Source organism: Cheilinus undulatus, linkage group 17, assembly GCF_018320785.1.
Source record: "Cheilinus undulatus linkage group 17, ASM1832078v1, whole genome shotgun sequence".
NCBI lineage: Eukaryota > Metazoa > Chordata > Actinopteri > Labriformes > Labridae > Cheilinus > Cheilinus undulatus.
Window position 1 is genome coordinate 21,232,187 of NC_054881.1, and position 21,057 is coordinate 21,253,243.

The window sequence follows — 21,057 nt, forward strand, 5'->3', positions numbered from 1 at the left end:
GCTGTCCTGCTGCCAATCAAAGTAACATGAGGTAACTGCAAACAGGCAGGCTTAAGATTTCAGCAGGGAAGGCATGAAGTTTGTGCACAGACAAATGGTAATTATTTACCCTTACTGTCTCTTCTAATAATATCTACTTCTAACATTTAAGTATCTAAAATGTGTCAAGTTATGCTTTAAGTTCTAATCCCATTTTTAAAAAATGGACTCCGCTACCAGGCCACTACTCCTAACAGACAAACCTAGAGGAAAGGCTGTTGACCTATGATGTTTTCTCCTTGTAAACCAATCAAAGCTAATTTGCTCCTCTATTGTTCTCATGTTATGTTAAAATGTTAAAAGGTCAAAAGGTCAAAATCAGAGTCTTGTGAGGTTGAGGACTCTGAGCAGAGTGCAGAACAAGCAAGAGAATTTCAGTAAACTGGGTTATAACTTTGGGATCAATCCACTGACCAGTTTGTTTTACATTATAATCGGTTCAGGGTGTCCTTGTGGGTTTTTGCCCCCACTTGACAGGGCAGCTACAGAGACACAAATTGAGGGGAGAGATGTTTGGAGCCATGGATCAAACAGTGCCGAGACGAGGAGTCAAACCTGCAACTAGTGAGGAGTGCAGCCCCTGAACATTGTTTGGTTCCACTAACCAAGCCAAAGCATTGCTTTAATGTCATCAAAACTTTGAACTTTAGATTAGGGATGGTCATTTCAGGCAAAGTCATGATTTGAAAACCACTGGTGATTCCTTGATTAAAGCTGGGCTAAAAGGTCTGTAATGTTTCAGTTGTGTGAAATGACAGTAATGCTTTCTTCTTCTTTGTTTCCATTTAATGCTTGCTAACAAATAGTATTTAGGTGCACCACTGCTCCCCGATAGTGTTAGCACTACATTATAACCAAGCAGCAGTGAAAATTATGGGAAAAAGAGTTTACATACAAGTATTTCCCACAGGATTTTAGGAGACTATACTATAAAGCATCTGTATTCCTTCTGAATGCTGAATGGATCATGAATTATCCAACAAATAACTTAAGTCAGTGACTGTTTCACACAGCTAGAACTTAAAAGTCTTTTACCCAACTGCCTCTTTCCCTTCTCTGCTTTATTAGTGGGTGCAAAGAGTTTTTAATGTGTTTTATATCTGCTATTAATACTGTTATAATTTCCTGTAAAGTGATTGGTCAGACTGAAGCTCAGTCTTCTCAATCACATGCTTGCACGTTGAGTTTATGTCACTTAAAACGAGAATATTACCGCAATATTTAATCAGACATTAAGGCAGCACCACCCAGCCCTCATGCCCTTAAGAGAGACACGGTGGGATTGCACAAATCCCTACACATACTAAGATCCTACATGATTATAAGGAGGAGAGGAACAAATGTTTCACCTGAAATATTTCTAGGCTTCATCCCCTGTTGCTTGAGGGTCTGAAGCTCAATCACACAGTGCAGAACATTTATCCGTGTCACACTCTGTCTGCGAAGCACGGCTCACATGAACATACAGGTTCACTGCGAGCAGACTGACTGGATTTTGGCTTCATGAAAATGTAACGTATGTGGGGTAAATTACACCACTGGTTCTCAGATGGTGTGGCAAGGCACATGGTTTTGCCTGAGCCAAGTTTTGGTGCAATTTGTACAACCATATATAACTACTGCAACAATACAATAACTTAGCCCAGTCAGGACCACTTTGTCAGAAACAAACATGCATTTATTACTGTTATTCATATGTGGGTCTTCTGGGAAGGAGGAGCTGGGGTGGAGGAGGGTTGTAGAAAGTGGCTTGGAGAGGGAGCTGCAAAGCATAGCAAGGTTAGAGTAGTTTAAACATGGCAGTGCAATTAGCCAATTGCGTGCTTTAAAGCAAGTAGCCATCAGCTGATGAGGGCTTGCGTGAGATCAGCTGGTCTCAATTTTATCGCAGAACTTGGCTCTGTGGCCTGCCTGAACTAATGCTATATGCTCGATTTACTTCAACATGTTTTAAACTGGCAATGTTGTATAGATATGGATTTGGTACTGTAAACCTGCAAAGAAAATTGAAGGATGAAGTTGCTACCACTGCTAGCTTAAGCCACATTTTGCAAACTAGCTTCATGTTTCCTCAATGCTTCTGTGATGCTTTTTTAACAAACAGTGCTTGATTTTCACTTTTCTTAGTGTTTTCTTGACTTCTGATAGGTCTACAAAATGTAATTATAATTTACATTTTTTGTTATTTGGTGAAAAACTACCACAATGCAAACATCTTCTCTAATATCTTAACCATGAAAACAGATAAGAGTTTGTTCTACAGGTGACTTCTTCCTAATAAAAAACCCTTTACCTGAATCAGCAGTTAGGTATAATAGTTTGCCAGTATTAAATCATGTAAGACAATCTGATACCTGCCAGAAAGCCTAATATTGTCCGATGGGATGTTAAACTTATGTATCAGTGCATCCTCAATATTTTGGTTTAGTCAGAAAAGGTCAGTTGTTTTGCTAACACAGTACTAGATAAGATGCTCTTCCTCCTGTGCTCAAATATCAAACCCTGCAACCAAAATCAGCCCGTCCCTGCTGACATGCAGTGAACACTATTTCGATTCTTCCAAGCACCGACAAAGACAACAGCCCTGGAATAAAAAAACGACTTAGAGCTCTGAATCATTTTTCATTCTGGTGCGCATGTTGCAGAGGAATTCACAGGGGGAAAAAGCCAGATCTCCCCTCGTCTCTTTCATTCATTGAACAGCACAGGAATGACTACAGGGTGTCTGGGAGGGGAGGGGTAACATGTAGTTCACTGTGGAAACAGGACACCAGGACAATACTGCATCATGTAGCTTTGACCTGAGCTTATTTGTCTAAAACAGGACTCTACTGATGACTGAAAAACACACTCGTCAGGCATCCTCTTAACACATACGTCAAATTTCAAAGACTTCACTCAAGATGTAGGTCGTAAAAAAAAGCCAAACAAAAAAGCACACCCAAATATGACACCCCATTCAAGCACCCTAAACAGGTAACCATGACTTGGCCTGGAGCTTGAAGAAAGTGATTAAGAAAGTGACCTTGTTCTCTTACACTAATGATGTCACCGCCTCTCTGTCAACACAGGGAGCAGATACACAGCTATAGTATCATCCTCCACAGAGCTAATTCATATTCTAGCATCGAACGGCTTCGTCTGAATTCTGTGCACAGAAAGCCTGTAGAACATGGGTGAGATAGATGAATGGAACATTTAAAAACAAAATACAATCCCGGACTGTTGAGGGCTGGACCGCGGCCCAAAGTGCCATAAGACGTCCTTGTTCGCTGACAGACTAGGTTTTCAATAACACAATTCCAATACCGTCCTCCGTCAAGCCAGTTGCATGCATGACTTGACCACTAAGGGCCGGGTCAATGGGCCACAAAGACCACTTTTTGCAAAGGCTGCGACTGTGAGGAGCGGATATTTCAGATTGACCTCTTAGAAATATCAAACTCGAGTTTCTCAAGCATCTCAAACTGAGAATAACCGTGAACCCGGAGCATAAATATTAACCCAACTTTCATTTTTCCTCATCTTACAGTAAGCTGCTGCATGAATTTGCTGCTGGACCTGGACTTGACATTTATCTGCCCCCACTTTCTCATCCAATTATGCATGTAATGGGTTACATCATTCAGAAACAAGAAAGTCATTTGTGATCAACAGTGACCTTTTTGTGTCCATGAAAATAAAGTACACCTCCCCTTCATTACTGTGTCTGAGTGAGTGTTTACACCCTGCTGTGGCATTTCTACTTTGTTATTACGGCTGTTGAAAAGAGATCGAAGTAAAAATGGGCGGAAGTGATTGACACAGAGGGCAAGGGAGGTTATTTTTCTCCTTGATGTTGGAACAACACAGTAAGAGTCACCAGAAAGCCCTGCAGCAGAAAGTTTCTGGAAGAGTTTTAGGAAGAGAAATCTAAACCAGCTGCTAGTCATACCTATCAAGACTCATGCCAAGCTCTTGTCTGCTCTGTTACATGTCAAATCAAAGCCCAAAGAGCATCACATGATCATCTCATCATATAACTATCAAAGCTTTAAATTCTGAAGAGGAGTAGTTATGTTAACAAAAAGTCAAAGGGTGCCTGCCCTGAAAAAACAGGAGCATTAGTTGTTTCAACACTTTGTGAAGAGATATGAATCTTTCAATATCTCACGATTTGATCTGATTCCAACTTGAGGGTTCACAATTCAATTCAGACTTGTAGAATTTAATATTTGTGTTTCTGACCAGAATCGATTCTTTCCAGCACCTCTATTTGTACAACAGAAAACCTCAGAGTGAGTTTGGACAGATCTGGCTTGCTGTAATTTCTGTTCTGTAGTGTTGTAGAGATTCTCATTAAAAGGAAAAGTCATCAAACTCCTCAAAAGCAGATAGTTACTGTTAATTAGCCAAAATCTGCTCATTAAAAATGTGCAGAGATCAACATTTAAAACACAGTAGTGGGATATCAGCAAAAAACAGACATTGCAATAAGTTTCTTTTCAGTATAAGAGCAAATAGGGTTGGTTATTTATTTTTTTGCAAATTAATGTTTTGGCTTATTGATACTGCTGTTGTGTCAAGTGGGTTCTGTGACATAACACCATTTTATCATATTAATGGTGCAACAATACATTAGTTCTTACTAGGGGGATATAAGATCAGAGCATAACAGCATTATGCATAAAATTAAACCAAAATGTTTTACCTCTAACAGTTTTCTTTGGAAAAAAGAAGAAGCATGGAACCATAACATTTTCTTTAGCTGCTGCAGGACAGTTATCATCCTCATCTGCTTAAAATGGTAGTGAAAAGTGCTCCCAACTTAAAAAATATATAAATCTAATGTTGAAATCAGCAGAATAAAAGTTAATCAGTTCTCTAAATGAGCTGACACAGCTATATAAAATGACTATTAATGAATGTAAATTAAATATCTGACTGATATAATCATGGAATCATGACCATTTCACTTCTTAGCGGAACTCTACTTTGCTGGTATCTCATCTATTAAAAAATAATGTCCTTTTGTCTTTCTACAAAATAATAAAAAAGTAAGTAGTGTCACTAGAAGGGTTGGTTTAACATTGGTAGCATTGGTTTAATGTTGGTATCAGCAGACATCAGCTCCTTTTACAAACATCAGCCAAATGTTGAGGCAGAAACAGACACTAAATGGACAAAAGTATTTGGCCATACCTATCAATTATTGAATTCAAGCGTTTCAGACATGTTGGTGTATATATACAGGTGTAAAAAATAAAGCACCTAGCCATGCGGTCTCCATTTACATTTGTGATACAAAATAGGAAATCTGAGGAGCCCACTGACTTCATGTAAGTTACTGGGATGGATGCCATGTCTGCAATAATATGGTCCATGAAATTGTATCCCAGCTGAATATTCCACTGTCAACTGTAAATGACGATTGTTAGAAAGTGGAAGTGTTTAGCTCAGCCATGAAGCAGAGGACCATGTAAAAATCCCAGAAGGAGGGGTCAACAACTGCTGAAGTGCATGGTGCAAAGAGTCGCCAACACTCTGCCAATCCCATAGCTGAAGAGCTCTGGGAGCTTCATGGAATGGTTTTCCGTGGCTGCACAGCTGCATGCAAGCCTCAAATCACCAAACCAGTGACATGGTTAGATGAATTGGTGTGAAGCACACCGACACTGGACTGTAGAGCAGTGGACAACCTGTTCTGTGGATTGACAAATTACAAATTTACATCATAATGCAATGCAAGACCACCTCATATAGCTGAGCAAAACTGCTGCTTTCAATGTAGATTTTAACACTGTACTACTATTTTTAGCTAACAGACATTACTACCAAGATTCTGATTTTAGGACAGCTGCTACAGTGGATGAAAGATGAGCTGCAGCAGCAGGGAAGGAGACAGTTTTTGTTCAAGCTGGCAGTCAAAGGTGCAGAATTTCACTTTTACTTGATTCACAATATTGATGTAATTGATGCTTATTTGCTGGCATTTGGTTTATAAAATTGCACTATACCTTACACACAGTTATGAAGGAGTGAAAATAATACTGGTACTTCTACATAAAGACACACAAGACCATAAGTGAGAAGAAAGATCATTTCTATGTAGTGTTTTAATACCTGTTACAACTGCCATCAAAGAGTAGGTAACAGACGAGGCAATTAACACAATACTGGCAAAACAGCATTTGTTTAGTTTAAAGAGTAAATACTGAGGGATGACAATGTAAAGAAAACATTCGACAATCATAAAATATTACTGACACATGTCTCTTACAAGGTCAGCAAAGAGAGAAGAGTAGCTGTTTTGTCCAAAGGAAGGGCCACTCATTCAAGACAGCAAACACAGCTTATGTAGCTAACCGTTAGCTGTGTAAGCTACACAGCAAACAATGCTAACATAGCTAATTTAGCCAAAGCTAAGCTTACAAAGCAGCTACACAATCTATGTAGCAATTTTCTCTACACAGCTACATAAGCTTTAGCTACGTTTGCTAAGGCTCACGTTGCAAAGCTTACTTGGCTTATGTAGCATCGTTAATTACATAGCTAGTGTAGCTATGTCAGCTAAAGCTAATGACACTAAAGCGAGCCACCGTTCATGTAATTACTTCTTAAACGGGTCTATACATGATTTAATTCCAAATTAGACCTCTGATCTTTTTCTATATGAAATGTTGCTTAGTCTGTAGTTTTTGCAATGTGGTTATTTCATGAATCTAACATCCAGACTTTGTTTATGAATAAAAGTGAATTTAAAAAAAAAAATAATGAAAAACATTGTTTAAGCATATTATAGAACTTCAGTTCTAAAAGAGATGGTGCTAAGGTGATTGGTCTGTGGCTGTCAGAGACATATCATCTGCAGCCAAACTGTCTTGCTACCACAGCCACACCATGCATACAGACTTCTGCTTGATGGTTTAACATTGCTGGTTTATACCAGGGGTGTCATACGGCCCAGCCAGTGAAGATTAGTTGAGATATTTTGGGGAGACAGGTTTTTTTTAAATAATTCTTGAGATTTTCCCTAGTTTAAAAAACTGAGCATGATTGGAGGAAAATACTCCACATATGACAAAACACTGCAAAATTTGGCTTAACTACTGAAGCCAAAATGGTACCACATGAGGAGCCTAATGATCCACATCACTGAAATGAGCTGGAGTTCCCATCACTAGTTGCAGAATCTATATAAATGCACAAGTGTTATGATGACTGAGCTCTTTTGCGGTGCTTTTGCAAAAACACATACAGGAAATAAATAAAAACAACTTTTGCACATTTTGAGACACAAAAAGGACTTGAGAAACATATATTTGCCAACCAACCACCGTCAGTACTGGAGCAATATATAGCCCAGCCCTGGTTTAAATGTTACCTAGTTTGTGCACTGTGTGAGGGACAAGTTGATTAGTTGGTGTCCAGAGAGTCCAAGCTTCAATTAGGTTGTACTGTAGACAGCCGGAATAATAGGATTTTAGGATTAGATCTTAAGGACCATGTCTCCTGAGGAGGATGGGATGTTTTTTCAAATTCTAGTTCAATAAAGAGTGGAATAAGAAAGATGAAGGTACTTTTGAACCTCAATTTAGTCAATGTTGGCAACACAGACTTGAAACTTCCTTCTTTAATGTCATAATAAGTTTCTTTACTAAATTATATCAGTGATGCAATACACTTCACCAACATTAGAATCCTTTGGTTAAATATTACAGCAGGCAGGTACAAAGATCTATATACATATGCACTATAATATAATAAGGACGACAGTTTATTGCCTGATGAAAAATCTCTTTTACAGATATGGTGACAATAATCTGTTACAATGTCCTCCTGCACTGCGTTCCTAATGCATTCAGTTAAGTCCCAAACATGTAGTTTCTTGCAGCTGTGTAGCAATTTTTGCACCATCTGTTTTTGCCATGTAGTTTGCACTCCTGCTAGCTATAATACGGAAGCAGAACTCAGTCTTGCTATCCTGAACTGAGGATCCTTTTCAATCAAACAGCACTAGGTAAGGTTTACTTACTTAACAGTATATCACTATTTTCCTCAAGGCTGGTCTCACATCAGACAAGTCTAAAATGGTTTTAACAATGTGGGAGACCACGGACATGAGGTCAGTTTCAGAGGGTTCTTAGTCTTATGAGCCACATACCTGCTGTCGAGTAATGATCTCACAGAGGTCTCATAGAAACTTGTGTGATCAAACGTGGCGTCACAAGAAAACTAATGTGGAGGATGATCAAAATCCTGGTCATGGGGCGTCATGGACGCATTACTGATGATGTCATTCATCCAGTCCATATGTCGTGTCCCATGTGCATAATCGGGCGTGAGGTTTGACAATGAACTGTGGCATACAGTAGGGCCAAAATCTGGCTGAATTCGTGTAGTCCAGTCTATAGAGTTGCAGTAAAAAATATTTAAAAAACAGACAGAATGAGAGTGATATCCTGGCTAAGATGAAGGTATCCAGGGCTGTACAGTGCAACACATACTTCACAAATGCTACAAGAAAATTGGTCTGTGCTAAGAGGTTTTCACTCCTCATTGCACAGGTGCGATGACAAAGTGAGAGAGGTGCGTGCATGCCAGGTGCGCAGATAAGACTTTAGGTTTTACTTGCTGCCACAAAAAACTTCACTCCAATTTGATTTAAGATTTGAAATTAATGCCCAGTCAATTTATTTTATATTTCTGGCAGATTTAAAATTCAAGCGGAATGTTATTTCCTCTGGATTACACTCCACAGCTGATACGATGGTGAGAAAGTGACCTACAGCAGCTCATACAGACGGGGCAGGCTCGGGGTCATGTCGTTACCCTAACAATAAACACAAAATTTACGCAGTGTTGGATGTATTGATGTACTCCTCCGTGCACCTGTCACTCTCTCCCCCTCATCTCTCCATCATTCACTGCTGTCTGTCCGTCTCTGATCGGACCTGCATGCTAAATTCAGACATGTATTGGCTTGTTAACCAAACAGCAGCAGCTACGATATTAGTGAAGAGATAATGCATCGTTTTATACATTAACCTTTATTCAGAAGTGCTGCGTTTCTGAGATGCAGCCCTAACACTGGCTGCCTGTCTGAAACAGGTTACTACATAGGATCACCGCGGAACTGTGACGTCACGGCGCCAGCGCGGACCAAACGGGACCAAAACATGGCGGTTTCCTGTTGAATTTATAAACTCAAATGACTCAAAATGCAGCTATCTAGAAAGTTTTTTAGTTTAATATACATTTGAGACATACAAATATCTATCCAAAATGATGAACTTGTCTGATCATGCAGGGTTCCTTTTAATATAAAACTTGGGATTAAAGCAGTGCTGCTCTTAAATATAACAACCATGTCTTGCTGATGGATTTTTTTGTTTTACTTGCCATTTAACTCCAATAGTACTGATGTTATCATTACACTGTGTTAGAGAGAAAAGAGCATCTGTTCATTTACATTAGCTCTATAAACATCAGTGTGATGGTATAATATGGACCACACTCTAACAGTGCTTAATGAATTTCTAATAATGTTAGAAATATTTTCCTATTACTCTGATCAACAGTAAATATATAAGAGATGTCCAAATTATGGCCCGTGGGCCAACTGTGGCCCTTGGTCCTTTTGAATTGGCCTGTAAGAAATCCATCAAAAAGGCCCACATAAGAACATAAAACTTTACTCTATTTCTTAGTTTGACAAGGAATGCACAGTATTGGGGTTTATACAATATGGGGCTATTTACAAATTCAATTTAGCAGATCAATACCAAAATATAAATGCATAGACCTAATGCCTCAGTCCTTGAAACACAGTTTACGGATGAACAAAGAAACAAATTCCGGTCTCCAGAACATATTAAAGTGTTAGTTATTAGGATGAACACAGAAATAGACTTCAGCTGTCTGCTGGTCCTGCCTAAAGTAAAAAAAAAATGGATGAATACAAACAAAAGGATTACAGCAGCAAATAGCAGCATGAATGGAGCTCATTTTCTCCTCTGTCTGATCTGACGCAAGGTCTGATTTCAAAATCATATTGTTTTAATCATCCTCAAGCACCAACACTTCTAATAAAGTTAGTCAGCTTCCAGCAGTTTGCTCTTGTTTTGTGTCTGAATGTGGAAATGAACCATTAGCACCTCTCTTCTCTGTGACTGGCTGTTTGCTTTGTTAGACATCAATTGAGAGCTGTAATTTAGGCTGTTTTGGTTTTGTTTTTCAAGTACCTTCATTTACTAAGCATATGTTTTGGTTACATGTTGGTTTCAGAGATGTAACAAACATTTTATATATTGTGCTACACGTTTTTTGTGCTGTGCTACAAGATTGTCAACCTCTGTAGCGTTGTTAGGGATGTTTAGCTGTACATATTGATCACATAAAGGCCTTGAATATTAGCAAAATATTCAACTGTACCATAGGATCCTAAAGGAAACCCATCATGAGCCCTGAAATTTTTGAATTAGGCCCCAAAAGTAAAACAACTACCAGACTGCAAGTCCCCACTTCTCTCTCAACTCTGCTTGACTCAGCCTCTCTTTGCACAGAAGACACTTTATGTTCTTTACAATAAAAAAGTGTGTATTTGTTGGTACTGGTATCAGCTAAAATGAGTAAAGAAATACTGGCATATCAGATATCACCAAAAATTCAATATCATGTATCTCTAAAAGGTGTGTTTATGTTTGTGAGCTGTAAAAGTACCTAACATTTGGTTGGTGAGGCTACCCGGTCTGCTCGCTCACACTGGTAAATATCAAACATGTCTGATATTTATAAATCAAGGTCAGGCAGGCTTCAGTGCAGTAGGTAGAAGTACTATAATTTTGTGGACACCACATACTTGAGTATTAATTTGACAAATATACTGATTGTCAGAGGGGGCAAATAAGGCCTAAAGTCCAACACCAAACAGTGTAATGTGTGACCAGTGTAAATGTTAAATTTTGAACAAATGATGGAGAAAAGCTGTTAAAAAGTGGCACCTATCCCCACCAGGCTGGTCTTTGTCACTATGCATCCAAGTACGATGTGAGCAGAGGAACAGCTGCCGGAAATGCTCCATGAGTGAATTTTCATTATCATGTGGTCCTAGGGGTGTATTTCACCATTTTCTACAGGTATACTGGTTGGACTGGTATATAGGATGCAGCCAACTTTTTCTATTAAAAATAGGTATCATTATATCCAATACACAGGATTTTACCTTACAATCACAAGTAATGGGTCGTGAGGCAGCATGAAGCATTAAGTGCTTTTTGCTACTCGTTGCACAGCAGAGTGCCTCTGTATTTATGGAGACATAAGAATTAACCATTTAAATTCCAGATCAGGTGAAAGGCCATGCAGAACAATTTAAATGAACAGCATGACCTCAAACATTACTCCTCTATGAATGACCTTCTACGAAAAGTAAGTGTTTTTCAACACTGCATAATTCCTTTCTTTATCAACAAACTTCCCCCTTCTCTTCACATCAGAGTAATCTTTTTATTTTCAGATCTAGTCTCAAACTAACTGGGACATTTTATGTGCTTTTACAAACAACCTTGAAAATCATATAAACAGAACCTTTGGCTGCTGAAGAAAATCTTTAACTGAAATACCAAACACAAGACAAAGGGACATGAAAACGTACTAAATACTGGCTTAAGCAAACGTACTGGTTTCTATTTAAAGCAGATGACTTCGTTTTTTACTATTAATTCACCACTAAATCACCATCAGTAGATCCTGGGACCTTTTTTTCATGGATTCCCCTATGAAAATTGTGGTTGAAAGGCTTTTACTTGCACTTTATGCATTTCAGCTTGATGTACAACTAAAACAGGAAGAGAAAGTGGGAGAGCACATTCCTCTTTACAAACTGATGTAACAGTATGATGGTAACTTAAAGCCACCAGCTGATGGTTGGAAATAATTCCCGCTGCACACTACCTATCAACACGAAGGCTGTTGTAAGTACTACAAGGCCTTGCTTTTCTTTACTTATTAGCAATTTATCCATGCAGCATTGAAGTAGCTATGAAACTAATTGTACAGAAAAGGCCGAGGATAGCAGCATCCTAACCAAATGTGTGAGCACACTGTCATTAGAGGTCTGTGTCTTCTGCTTTAATCAAATAACACTAATACAATAAACAGCAATGTTTACGTTAGTGGTTGCTAAATTAAATGGTTTCAGTATAGAAACATATAATTGTTTTTCTCCTCCTATACTCATCAAGCAGAATGACTCTGTACTATGCGAGAGGCATGTCACAACCCTGTGGGTGTGTGTGTTTCTGTTTTCAAGGTAATGTGAGGGTGTTGATGTGTTCAGAGAGATCTGAGACGTGATGTCGTCTGGGGTTAGTCTGACATATCACAGACATACTAAGTTATAAAAACCAGTATAACAGTGTCCAAATGCTTATGCTGAGGCCAGCCTCATTTACAGCATTACATACACAAAGTATATCAGTAAAATGTGACTTAATCCAAAATCAATGGTGTTGGCATGCAACCTACTGACCCGGCTCTGTAAATGAACTTTAAGTGTTGCAGTTAGATGGCACTGGCACACTAAGGCCACCACGATTACACTATTACCCCAAATGGTTTACACACTCTAGAAGTTGAAATGATAATGTTCTGGCTTTTTTTTACAGCTCTAAAAGTCTTAAGGCCCACTCCAAACAGAAGCTGTACTAATCATCTACCTAATGTGATTTAGCAAATACCCCCCATGTCTGTGGCACGTTTGACTGGGATAAACCAAGTCCAGTCTTTAATCTCTGACGATTTCACTCTTCTCATACATCCAAGGAGCTTGTGCTTTCTGTGAACTGGTCTTCAACCCTTTGGAAACTCCTCCAATTGGAAACTTCCCTCATAATGAAAAATGCTGCTTTAACTATTCTTCACTGAAAGATAAAATGCATATAAAAAAATAAAAAAGCATGAAGGAGTGTGGTGGGTTGTGCAATTAGTTATCACTGTACCATTTATAACTTAATCAAATTGCAGATAACCTTTCACAGTTATTGAAAATTATGACATTGCCCTTGGAATATACAGCCATGTGCAATGGGGCTTTATAAGCACATATTTTTTGAGTATGCAACCTTAACAGCACATTTCAGGGATGCACAATATTGGATTTTTGCCCATATCTAAAATGCCAAAATCTTCCAATTCGTATTAGCCAATACAGACAGATACTAGAGCTGTGAAAAAATATCGATACAGCAATATATACCGATACTTTGACATCTGATACAATATCGATACTTCAACTCTTAGTATCGATTTTTTGGTCAAAAATAAAAATTCATATTTTAGCTGAGTTGTTAGTAAAATACGACTTGCTCACACGTTTCTGTGAGCACAAACAGCGAGTTAAAGAAAGGAAATGCCGTTTGCAAGCTCTGTCTTGCTGCCGTGAAATATAGCGGGAACACCACCAATGTACTGTGTGATTTACATATACATCATCTCTATATTTTTCTGAGTTAGCTGTGTAGAATATCGCAATATATCACAATATCCTGATATACTGATATATTGTGATACTCTCGTATCATGACCCAAGTATCGTGATACGTATCGTATCGTGAGGTTCTTGCCAATACTCACCCCTAACAGATACCAATATAAGAAGATAGTTAAATCCTAAAACTTCAGATTAAGCATATTCATACAGCTAACACTTACAGCCGACAGAAGCTATAATTAACAACAAATATACTGGTCATCAATAACGGCAGAAATATTCCCATCTGTTTTGTTGGAACAGACATAATCCTGTACAAATTAATCAAAATCACTACCAAGTCTGTTTTCCCTTTTGAACTTGAGTTATTGTGCAAAAAAAAAAAAAAAAAATACTAGTTGGCCTCTGAATTTGAGTATTAATGTGTATTAGACAAAGACTTACAATTAGATTTATGTGGGCAATAACTTAAGTGTTACTGTCACCATCTACCATGCCTACATTCTCTTAATAGTTATATCTAGTTCATCTAATCTTACATATTTAAATAAGCATGAAAGCATTTCTCAGGCAGTTTTATTGATAAAAGAATTACAGTAATTAAATCCTTTGTTACAGTGTCTAAAGTCCACATGTTCCTATGTTAGGTTAGTGTTTTACACCTGTTTTATTGACCTACAATGTTTAATATTGTCTCGACACAAAGGGGAGGAGGAGAAGTTAAATGCTCACTGTCTGACGAACGACAGAAGAGAGACAGAAGCCTTCCACTGACTACATGACACTTTACTGCTGTTTGTTTACGTTATACTAAATGCAAAACTATAACCCCAACTGCTGACTCAGAGACATTTTTCAATTTGACTCCTGGCCAACTACATGTTTCATTTAGTAACTTTGCTGATGTAACATCCCTCAGATCCCTCAGTTATTGTGTTTACTTCAGCTGTCTTAAAGTATTCTTTGGTCATTGTTGCTGTTCCCACAAAGCCCCAACACGGCAATTTCACTTGTTTCTTTGGTGGATACAAATGTTGACTTGTTGGTCCCTATGCCATAGTAAGGCTAATGAAAGCTAATTTAGCATAGCCTAAGGCTGGCCATACACTATACGATTTTCAAATCTTAAACAATTTTAAAATGTGGTAGACCACGGACATAAGGACAACTTCAAACCATTTTTCATCTTTTAATCCTCTGAGCTCACATACTAGATGACTCAACACACACTTGCCAGTGACCTTGAGTGATCATGTGACTTCAAGATAATAACAAACGTGTATGTCTATGATACTGCCAGCTTGCTGTTCCTCCACCACAAAAGGTGTAGCAAACATACAAGGAAAAAAGAATCAGGATGAAATCCTGGCTAGAATTAAGGTACAGTTGTGTTTGTGAGCCGTGAAAGTAGTATGATCCAGCTGGTGGCACTACCTGGTCTGCTCGCTCTCATTGGTTCTTGTGGGCACTCCATCAGAGGCACTACAACCTAGAATCGTAAATATAAAACATGCTTACGATTCGGGGTCTGGGACACAATTTGGAGCAGTACAACTATCGTGTTGACACTACACACGAGGATTATCCAGACAAATAGTCGTTTGGACAAGGCTCCACTTGGGATATGCCCCCACGATTGTCATGGGAGGCAAATCTTGCCTCAAATTGGGTTTAAAATCCTGTAGTGTGTCGCAAGCCTAAGAAACTAAGCTGCAAACAGGTTGCTGAGCTGAAAAAGCACCACAACTGGTGCCACACTGTTTTTGCAGTTGCACTAAAATAATGTTCTGCATTCTGATTCATGACAGAGACTAGAAACACATACTGTGGCGGAGCCTGTAGAAACCGAGACATTTAATACTGTGTATAATCACAACACCATATTCTTGCCTCATCCCTACTCTTTACTAAGTGCCTCTGCTTAAATATTATAGGGCACATGTACGAATAATATCTTGAGGTTGGTTTCTCTTCTATATATATTTACTAGCCTTAATGAAGGCTAATTAGGTAAATAAGTCAAAAATGCTAACGGCAGATGTAAAAATATGCAGTAAAAACTTGGATAGAAATATAATCAGATCAGCACAAGAAGTGGTACTAGCAAGCAAGTCTGGACTCACAGAAAAGTGACTGAAAATGGATGATGGCCTTTTCATTGATCCCCCTTTACCTGAGACATGCTGTGTTTATTAAGAAGTCCAGTAACTCCAGGATTAATCTTAAGATTCAAGGAGAACCACTGACAATAACTGCAACCCAAGATTACTAAAACTGTCCTAAGTACATTTTAAAGGAGAAGAGAATAAGACACAAAATATGTGAAATACAAAAGCAATACCAGTTTGAATTATGTGACAAAAAAAACCCTGCAGTCAGGTTTCAGGGTTTGTCCTCTTGTGAGCCAGTTACCTAACTATAAAGCTCTGACTGAAGCAACAGCACTTGACAGAGGGGCACTATATGCCATTGTAGCAGTATATAACCTTAAAGTAGATAAAACATTTGTTAACTGACTTCAAAATGACAAGTAATACAATTGATATGAAAATACCATGATTTATGCATTTCCTGAATAATGCTCTCCAAATATGTCCCATAAATGACGTTCAGAAACAAACACAAGTTAAAACATAGCCACTTCTACCTTTCAGTGAGCCTTATGCAGTTGAATGGACTACTCATAAAAGAGGATGCTGCTCCAGTAAGAAACATTGAAATACTCTGCTCCTGTTGCTGGGGTCAAACACGAATTGTCCTAGCTAAAATTAATTACAAGGCCTCAACAAAGGTCGGGTCATTTCCATTAATGGGGACAACGCATTTCAGTGTTCATATCACCTCAGTCTGGTTTCCTTATCTATTGTCTCCAGTCGCTATAATTCAACTAAAATAAGAATGTTCACCTTACACTAAGCGTACATGCCGTTCAGTTTTTGAGCTAAATTAAGCTTCTAACGTCTTGCGCTGTCTCACAATACCAGGCATATAATGAAACTGGCATTTTTGGACATGAAGTCTGCGATGCCAGTTAGCTAGCTTAGCCCTACGACAGAACCTTTGTTATTGTGTGCAGCGGGTCGACGACAAATGCTAGCCATCTCACCAGCTAGCGCTAATTTGTTGGCATAGCTAACATCCACTAATCTGCTTGACATGGTCGTCTGGGGTTTTGCTTTAAGTGAAAAGTGTCTGACTGCATGTACAGATGATGTACAAGAAAGATTCATTCACCATTTGCTTAAACCAATAAGCCTAGCAAGTCGTTAGCTATGCTACTAGCTCAGTAGCATTGGTGTACAATAGCTGCCTTTGGAAGTGAGCGTAGCTGAGTCGCGTTAGCACGGCATCAGCTGGTAGAGCTGATTAGCCGCTGCTAGCTAAAGAGCAAGCCCAGGATAGCCGTTAGCAGCATCAAAGCTGCAAAAAATATGTATTATTGTGTATCATTTTACTGTCCCCACTGTGTGAAAAGCATCCTGATGCGTCGGCGTGAGGAGCCGAGTGTGGCTGTGAATCGACAGGGATGTCGTTCATTGGTTTAGTGACCTATATCATTCAGGCTTGGCAGTGTAGCAGCGGTTAGCTACTACTAATCGGTAGCGCGATGCCTGTGCGCACTCACCAAGATGAGTAGCCTTGCTCCGCCATATCGCCGAAAACAGTGGGTTCCGCGACTGTGGCTAACACAGATTCAGGTCCCGGTGACAACCCGTCAGGACCTCGGCGAGGTTTTCAGCTTATCCTTCACAATCCGTCGTCCTAGCAGTCCGTTTTAGGTGACAACATGATGATACATCCCGGCGGCAGCTAGTAATCACTAGCTGAATATCTTGCAATTGAAATGGGAATGATGGTTTGCTATCGTTAGGTGGACAAGACAAAGCACCCCGAGAAAAAAAACACACTGATGTTATTTTCGTCGGTTTCGCTAATGTCCTGCTGTCACCCCAGCCGAGAGGGCTCAGTCTCCAACGATGCTACACCCACTGTAAATCCATATTCGATGTGTCCAGGTTAAATTCGTATATTCCTCAAGTCTGCACCCCTAGCTGTTATGGAAGACGTTCAGCTTTGTTTTCTATGGCGAGAGTCACGGGAACGCGCAAAATCGCCCTGCTGTAGAGCTTTACAAGTAGGACGTGCACTGAAACGCTTTTGTGCACTGAGAAAGCTTGCAATGGTTTCCCTTCAGCTGGCAGCAATGCAGCCTATCATATACACCTACAAACTACAGCCGTGAGCATTACGTCGATTTTAATATGTAATGGTTTAACATTATCTCATTGATTTATTTCATAATAACAGCCGCGAAGGGTGACTTTAAAAACTGACACACGACTGAAAACAGACAGCCCATTCATATAAGACTCATTGAATTTTCCAAAACAGAAAAAGATTGAAAGAAAATATTTTGACAAAATGTTAATGAACAGCATACATGGACCAAGCAGTGTCGATTATGGCAGCAATTTAGATTTTTATCTTTAGATCAAATTGTCTTTCAGTTTTAGTAACATTTTAATCATTTTTACTCCTAAAAGTTTAAAGTCATTACTTGTTGTCAAAACAATTTCTATAGTAATTTTGTTAGCCATATCGTAAAACTAAACAAGTATAAAATTTTCGTAGTAATGCACCATGAAAACTTTAACCACTTTACACTACAGAAAACACATAAACTACATGGACAAAAGTATTTGGCCACACCTGTTAATCATTGAATTCCAATGTGTCAACCAGACCTTTTTGCCACAGGTGTATAAAAACAAGCACCTAGCCATTCAGTCTCCATTTACAAACATTAGTGATACAAAATGGGTCATTCTGAAGAACTCAATGACTTCAAGTGTGGTACTATGATGGATGCCTACTTTGCAGTAAGATGGTTTGTGAAATTTCATCCCTACTGGATATTCCATCAACTGTAAGCAATATTATTAGAAAGTGGAAGTGTTTAGTAACAACAGCAATTCAGCCATGAAGTGGAAGACCACAGAGTGATTTTATGCATGGTGCGTAAAAGTCAACAAAGCGCTGCTGGTTGCATTGCTGAAGAATTCCAAACTTCCACTGTCATTAATATAAGCACAAAAAATGTGTGGCGGGAGCTTCATGGAATAGGTTTCCATGGCTGAGCAGCTGCATGCAAGCCTCACATCATCAAGTCCAATGGCAAGCATCAGATGGAGTGGTGTAAAGCACACTGACACTGGACGGAAGAACTTGACAGACCTGCACAGAGCCCTGACCTCAACCTCATCAAGCACCTTTGGGATGAACTTGAACAGAGACTGCCAGCCAGGCCTTCCAGTCCTACATCAGCATCAGACTTCATAAATGCTCTTCAAATTCCAAAATTCCAAAATTTCCCACAAAAACACTCCAAAATCTTGTGGAAAGCCTTCTAAGAAAGTTGGAGGCTGTTACAGCTGCAAAGAGAGAGCAACTCTATATTATAGTACATGTATTTGAATACAATCTCATTAGACTTCCCACTGGTGTAATGATTAGGTGGCCGAATGCTTATGTTCATATAGTGTACCTTAAATGATCTCTATCAAATTTCTGCTTGTCTTTCTACAGGTTATATGTGACGTGGAGAAATATGCTATCACTCCCCCTATTGAAAAAATGCTCATTCACGTTTCCAGTAGATGATGTTCAAAAGGTAAACAACCACTCCAGTGCCGCCATCAGTCAGAGTAAGATCCTCAATAGTCTAGTATCTGCATTTTTCTGTGATGCAGAAATTGCCAGAGTGAGCAATAACAGGCTACACGTTGTTTTATTGGAAGGACACTGGTCCCAAGAGGCTTCTGATAGATGGTTGCAATAAGGGACTTCCTCCATGCAGAATTTATCTTAACACTTAATATCCCAGCCTCCTAGCCACTTCTGGTTAAATATTACTGCATCTGTAGAGACAGGGAACACTTGTTACTGGCAAACTGTAAATGAACACTGTTAATATTAGCAGCTACTTCTTACATTTATTCTTAGTCTTTAGATTACATTTTTATTTAGTTTTGTCACATTAAGTCATTTTTGTTCTAAATAGTTCTAGTCTCTAATAGGAGTCTATCCACACATTAAATTTAGAGAAAACGGTCCAAATGGTCTAAATTTGGTCTTTGATAACCAACCAATATGTGCAGCATAAGTACTCAATACTACTTTCAAAGAAATGAAACACATTTTATCTTTGCTCCAGAAAAGGTGGATTGTTTCAAAAGGAGATCCACCTATTTATATTTTTTGGGGTTGGGGAGGTATTTTGAATTCATGGGCTGGCCCATGGTATTTTACTGTTTGCTAATTTTCAACTTTGCAGAGCCACGCTAGGACCGGAAAAAATTAGGATATACTCAAAAAAAAAAAAAAAAAAAAAAGGATAAGTAACAGAGTCGATATGATCTAATGGCGTAGTACTCGAGAGCAGTCTTGGTCTCGCGACTGGTCTTAAGACCACATTTTGAATGTCTGTTTGGATTTTCCATCAAGACTGGTCGAGACAACCACCAGTGATGTGCTATTCTTCAACATCATGAATGTAATGAATAGAAGCCCTTGCCAAAACAGCAAATAGCTTCAAATCATGTGTAATTTCATGTCTTAGATGGTACCAGTTTGCTTTTTGTAGCATCTGCTAAGAGGCACTTCCTGTGTTTCTTTCAATGTAAAACTTGATCGTTTGTCTTCTATTTTAAGACTATCCACATTTTTGTACAGATCTTCACAAACCAATCCATCTTATTTTTAGAAATTATTTTAGGTCTCATTTTATTGACAAATCTAGATAAACATCTAATTTTCAGACTTTTAAAACAATTGTGGACCTTTAAGTGGCTTGAGATTGCATTGCAGGGCTTTGAATACAGAGTTACAGACACCTTGTTGTTTTTTGCTGTCAGATTTATTTAAAAGCAAACTAAAATGAAAGATAGTGCTCTTTTCCTGTTCAGCGTTGTGATGATTTTTTTTAATTGACTTTCAGTCTTGGGCATGTCTTGGTCTCAGTGCACTCTGGTCTTGGGCATGTCTTGGTCTTAGATAGTGTGGTCTTATATTAATATGATCCCAACAAAAACTAGCTAAACATTCCTCTACTTCAGCTTCAAGGCTGATCTTGGCATGACTTATACAAATACAGGAGGCTGTACCTCATCTGTTGCTGATCCATGCAATGATAATATAAAACTGCATCTAAGATGGGTCCTTTAATTGAGCCTTTGAGGGGCCCAGCAATTTGCAAATAGAAAACAGTATGACCGACTGTTGCCTCACAGCAAAAAGGTTCCTTGTTCAAATCCTGGTCTGACAGGGCCCTTCTGTGTGAAGGTTGCATCCTCTCTCTGTGCTTGCATGGGTTCTCTCTGGTTCTCCTGCTTCCTCACAGACTTAAATCATGCTTGCTATGGTGATGCTACATTGTCCATAGGTGTGAGTGTGCCTGGTTATTTGTCTCAGCCCTGTGATTGACTGGCGACCCGTTCTGGGAGTACTTTACCTCTTGCCCAATGACAGTCCTGATCAGCTCCAGCCCC

At 38.9% G+C, this 21,057-nt stretch overlaps 1 protein-coding gene across 3 annotated transcripts in view; it reads right to left on the bottom strand.

Annotated features, from left to right (window-relative positions):
• Positions 1–21,057, bottom strand: part of sppl3 (signal peptide peptidase 3) — a 183,471-nt gene that overhangs the window by 35,375 nt on the left and 127,039 nt on the right. Inside the window, exon 1 of one of the 3 annotated variants that reach the window (XM_041810446.1) lies at positions 17,136–17,682. The exons of the other annotated variants lie outside the window; for them this stretch is intronic. Within the exon in view, the coding sequence (XP_041666380.1) occupies positions 17,136–17,161 (26 nt within the window). The 5' untranslated portion in view covers positions 17,162–17,682. Of the gene's footprint in view, positions 1–17,135; positions 17,683–21,057 lie in introns of those variants that run through there. 3 annotated transcript variants of the gene reach the window in all.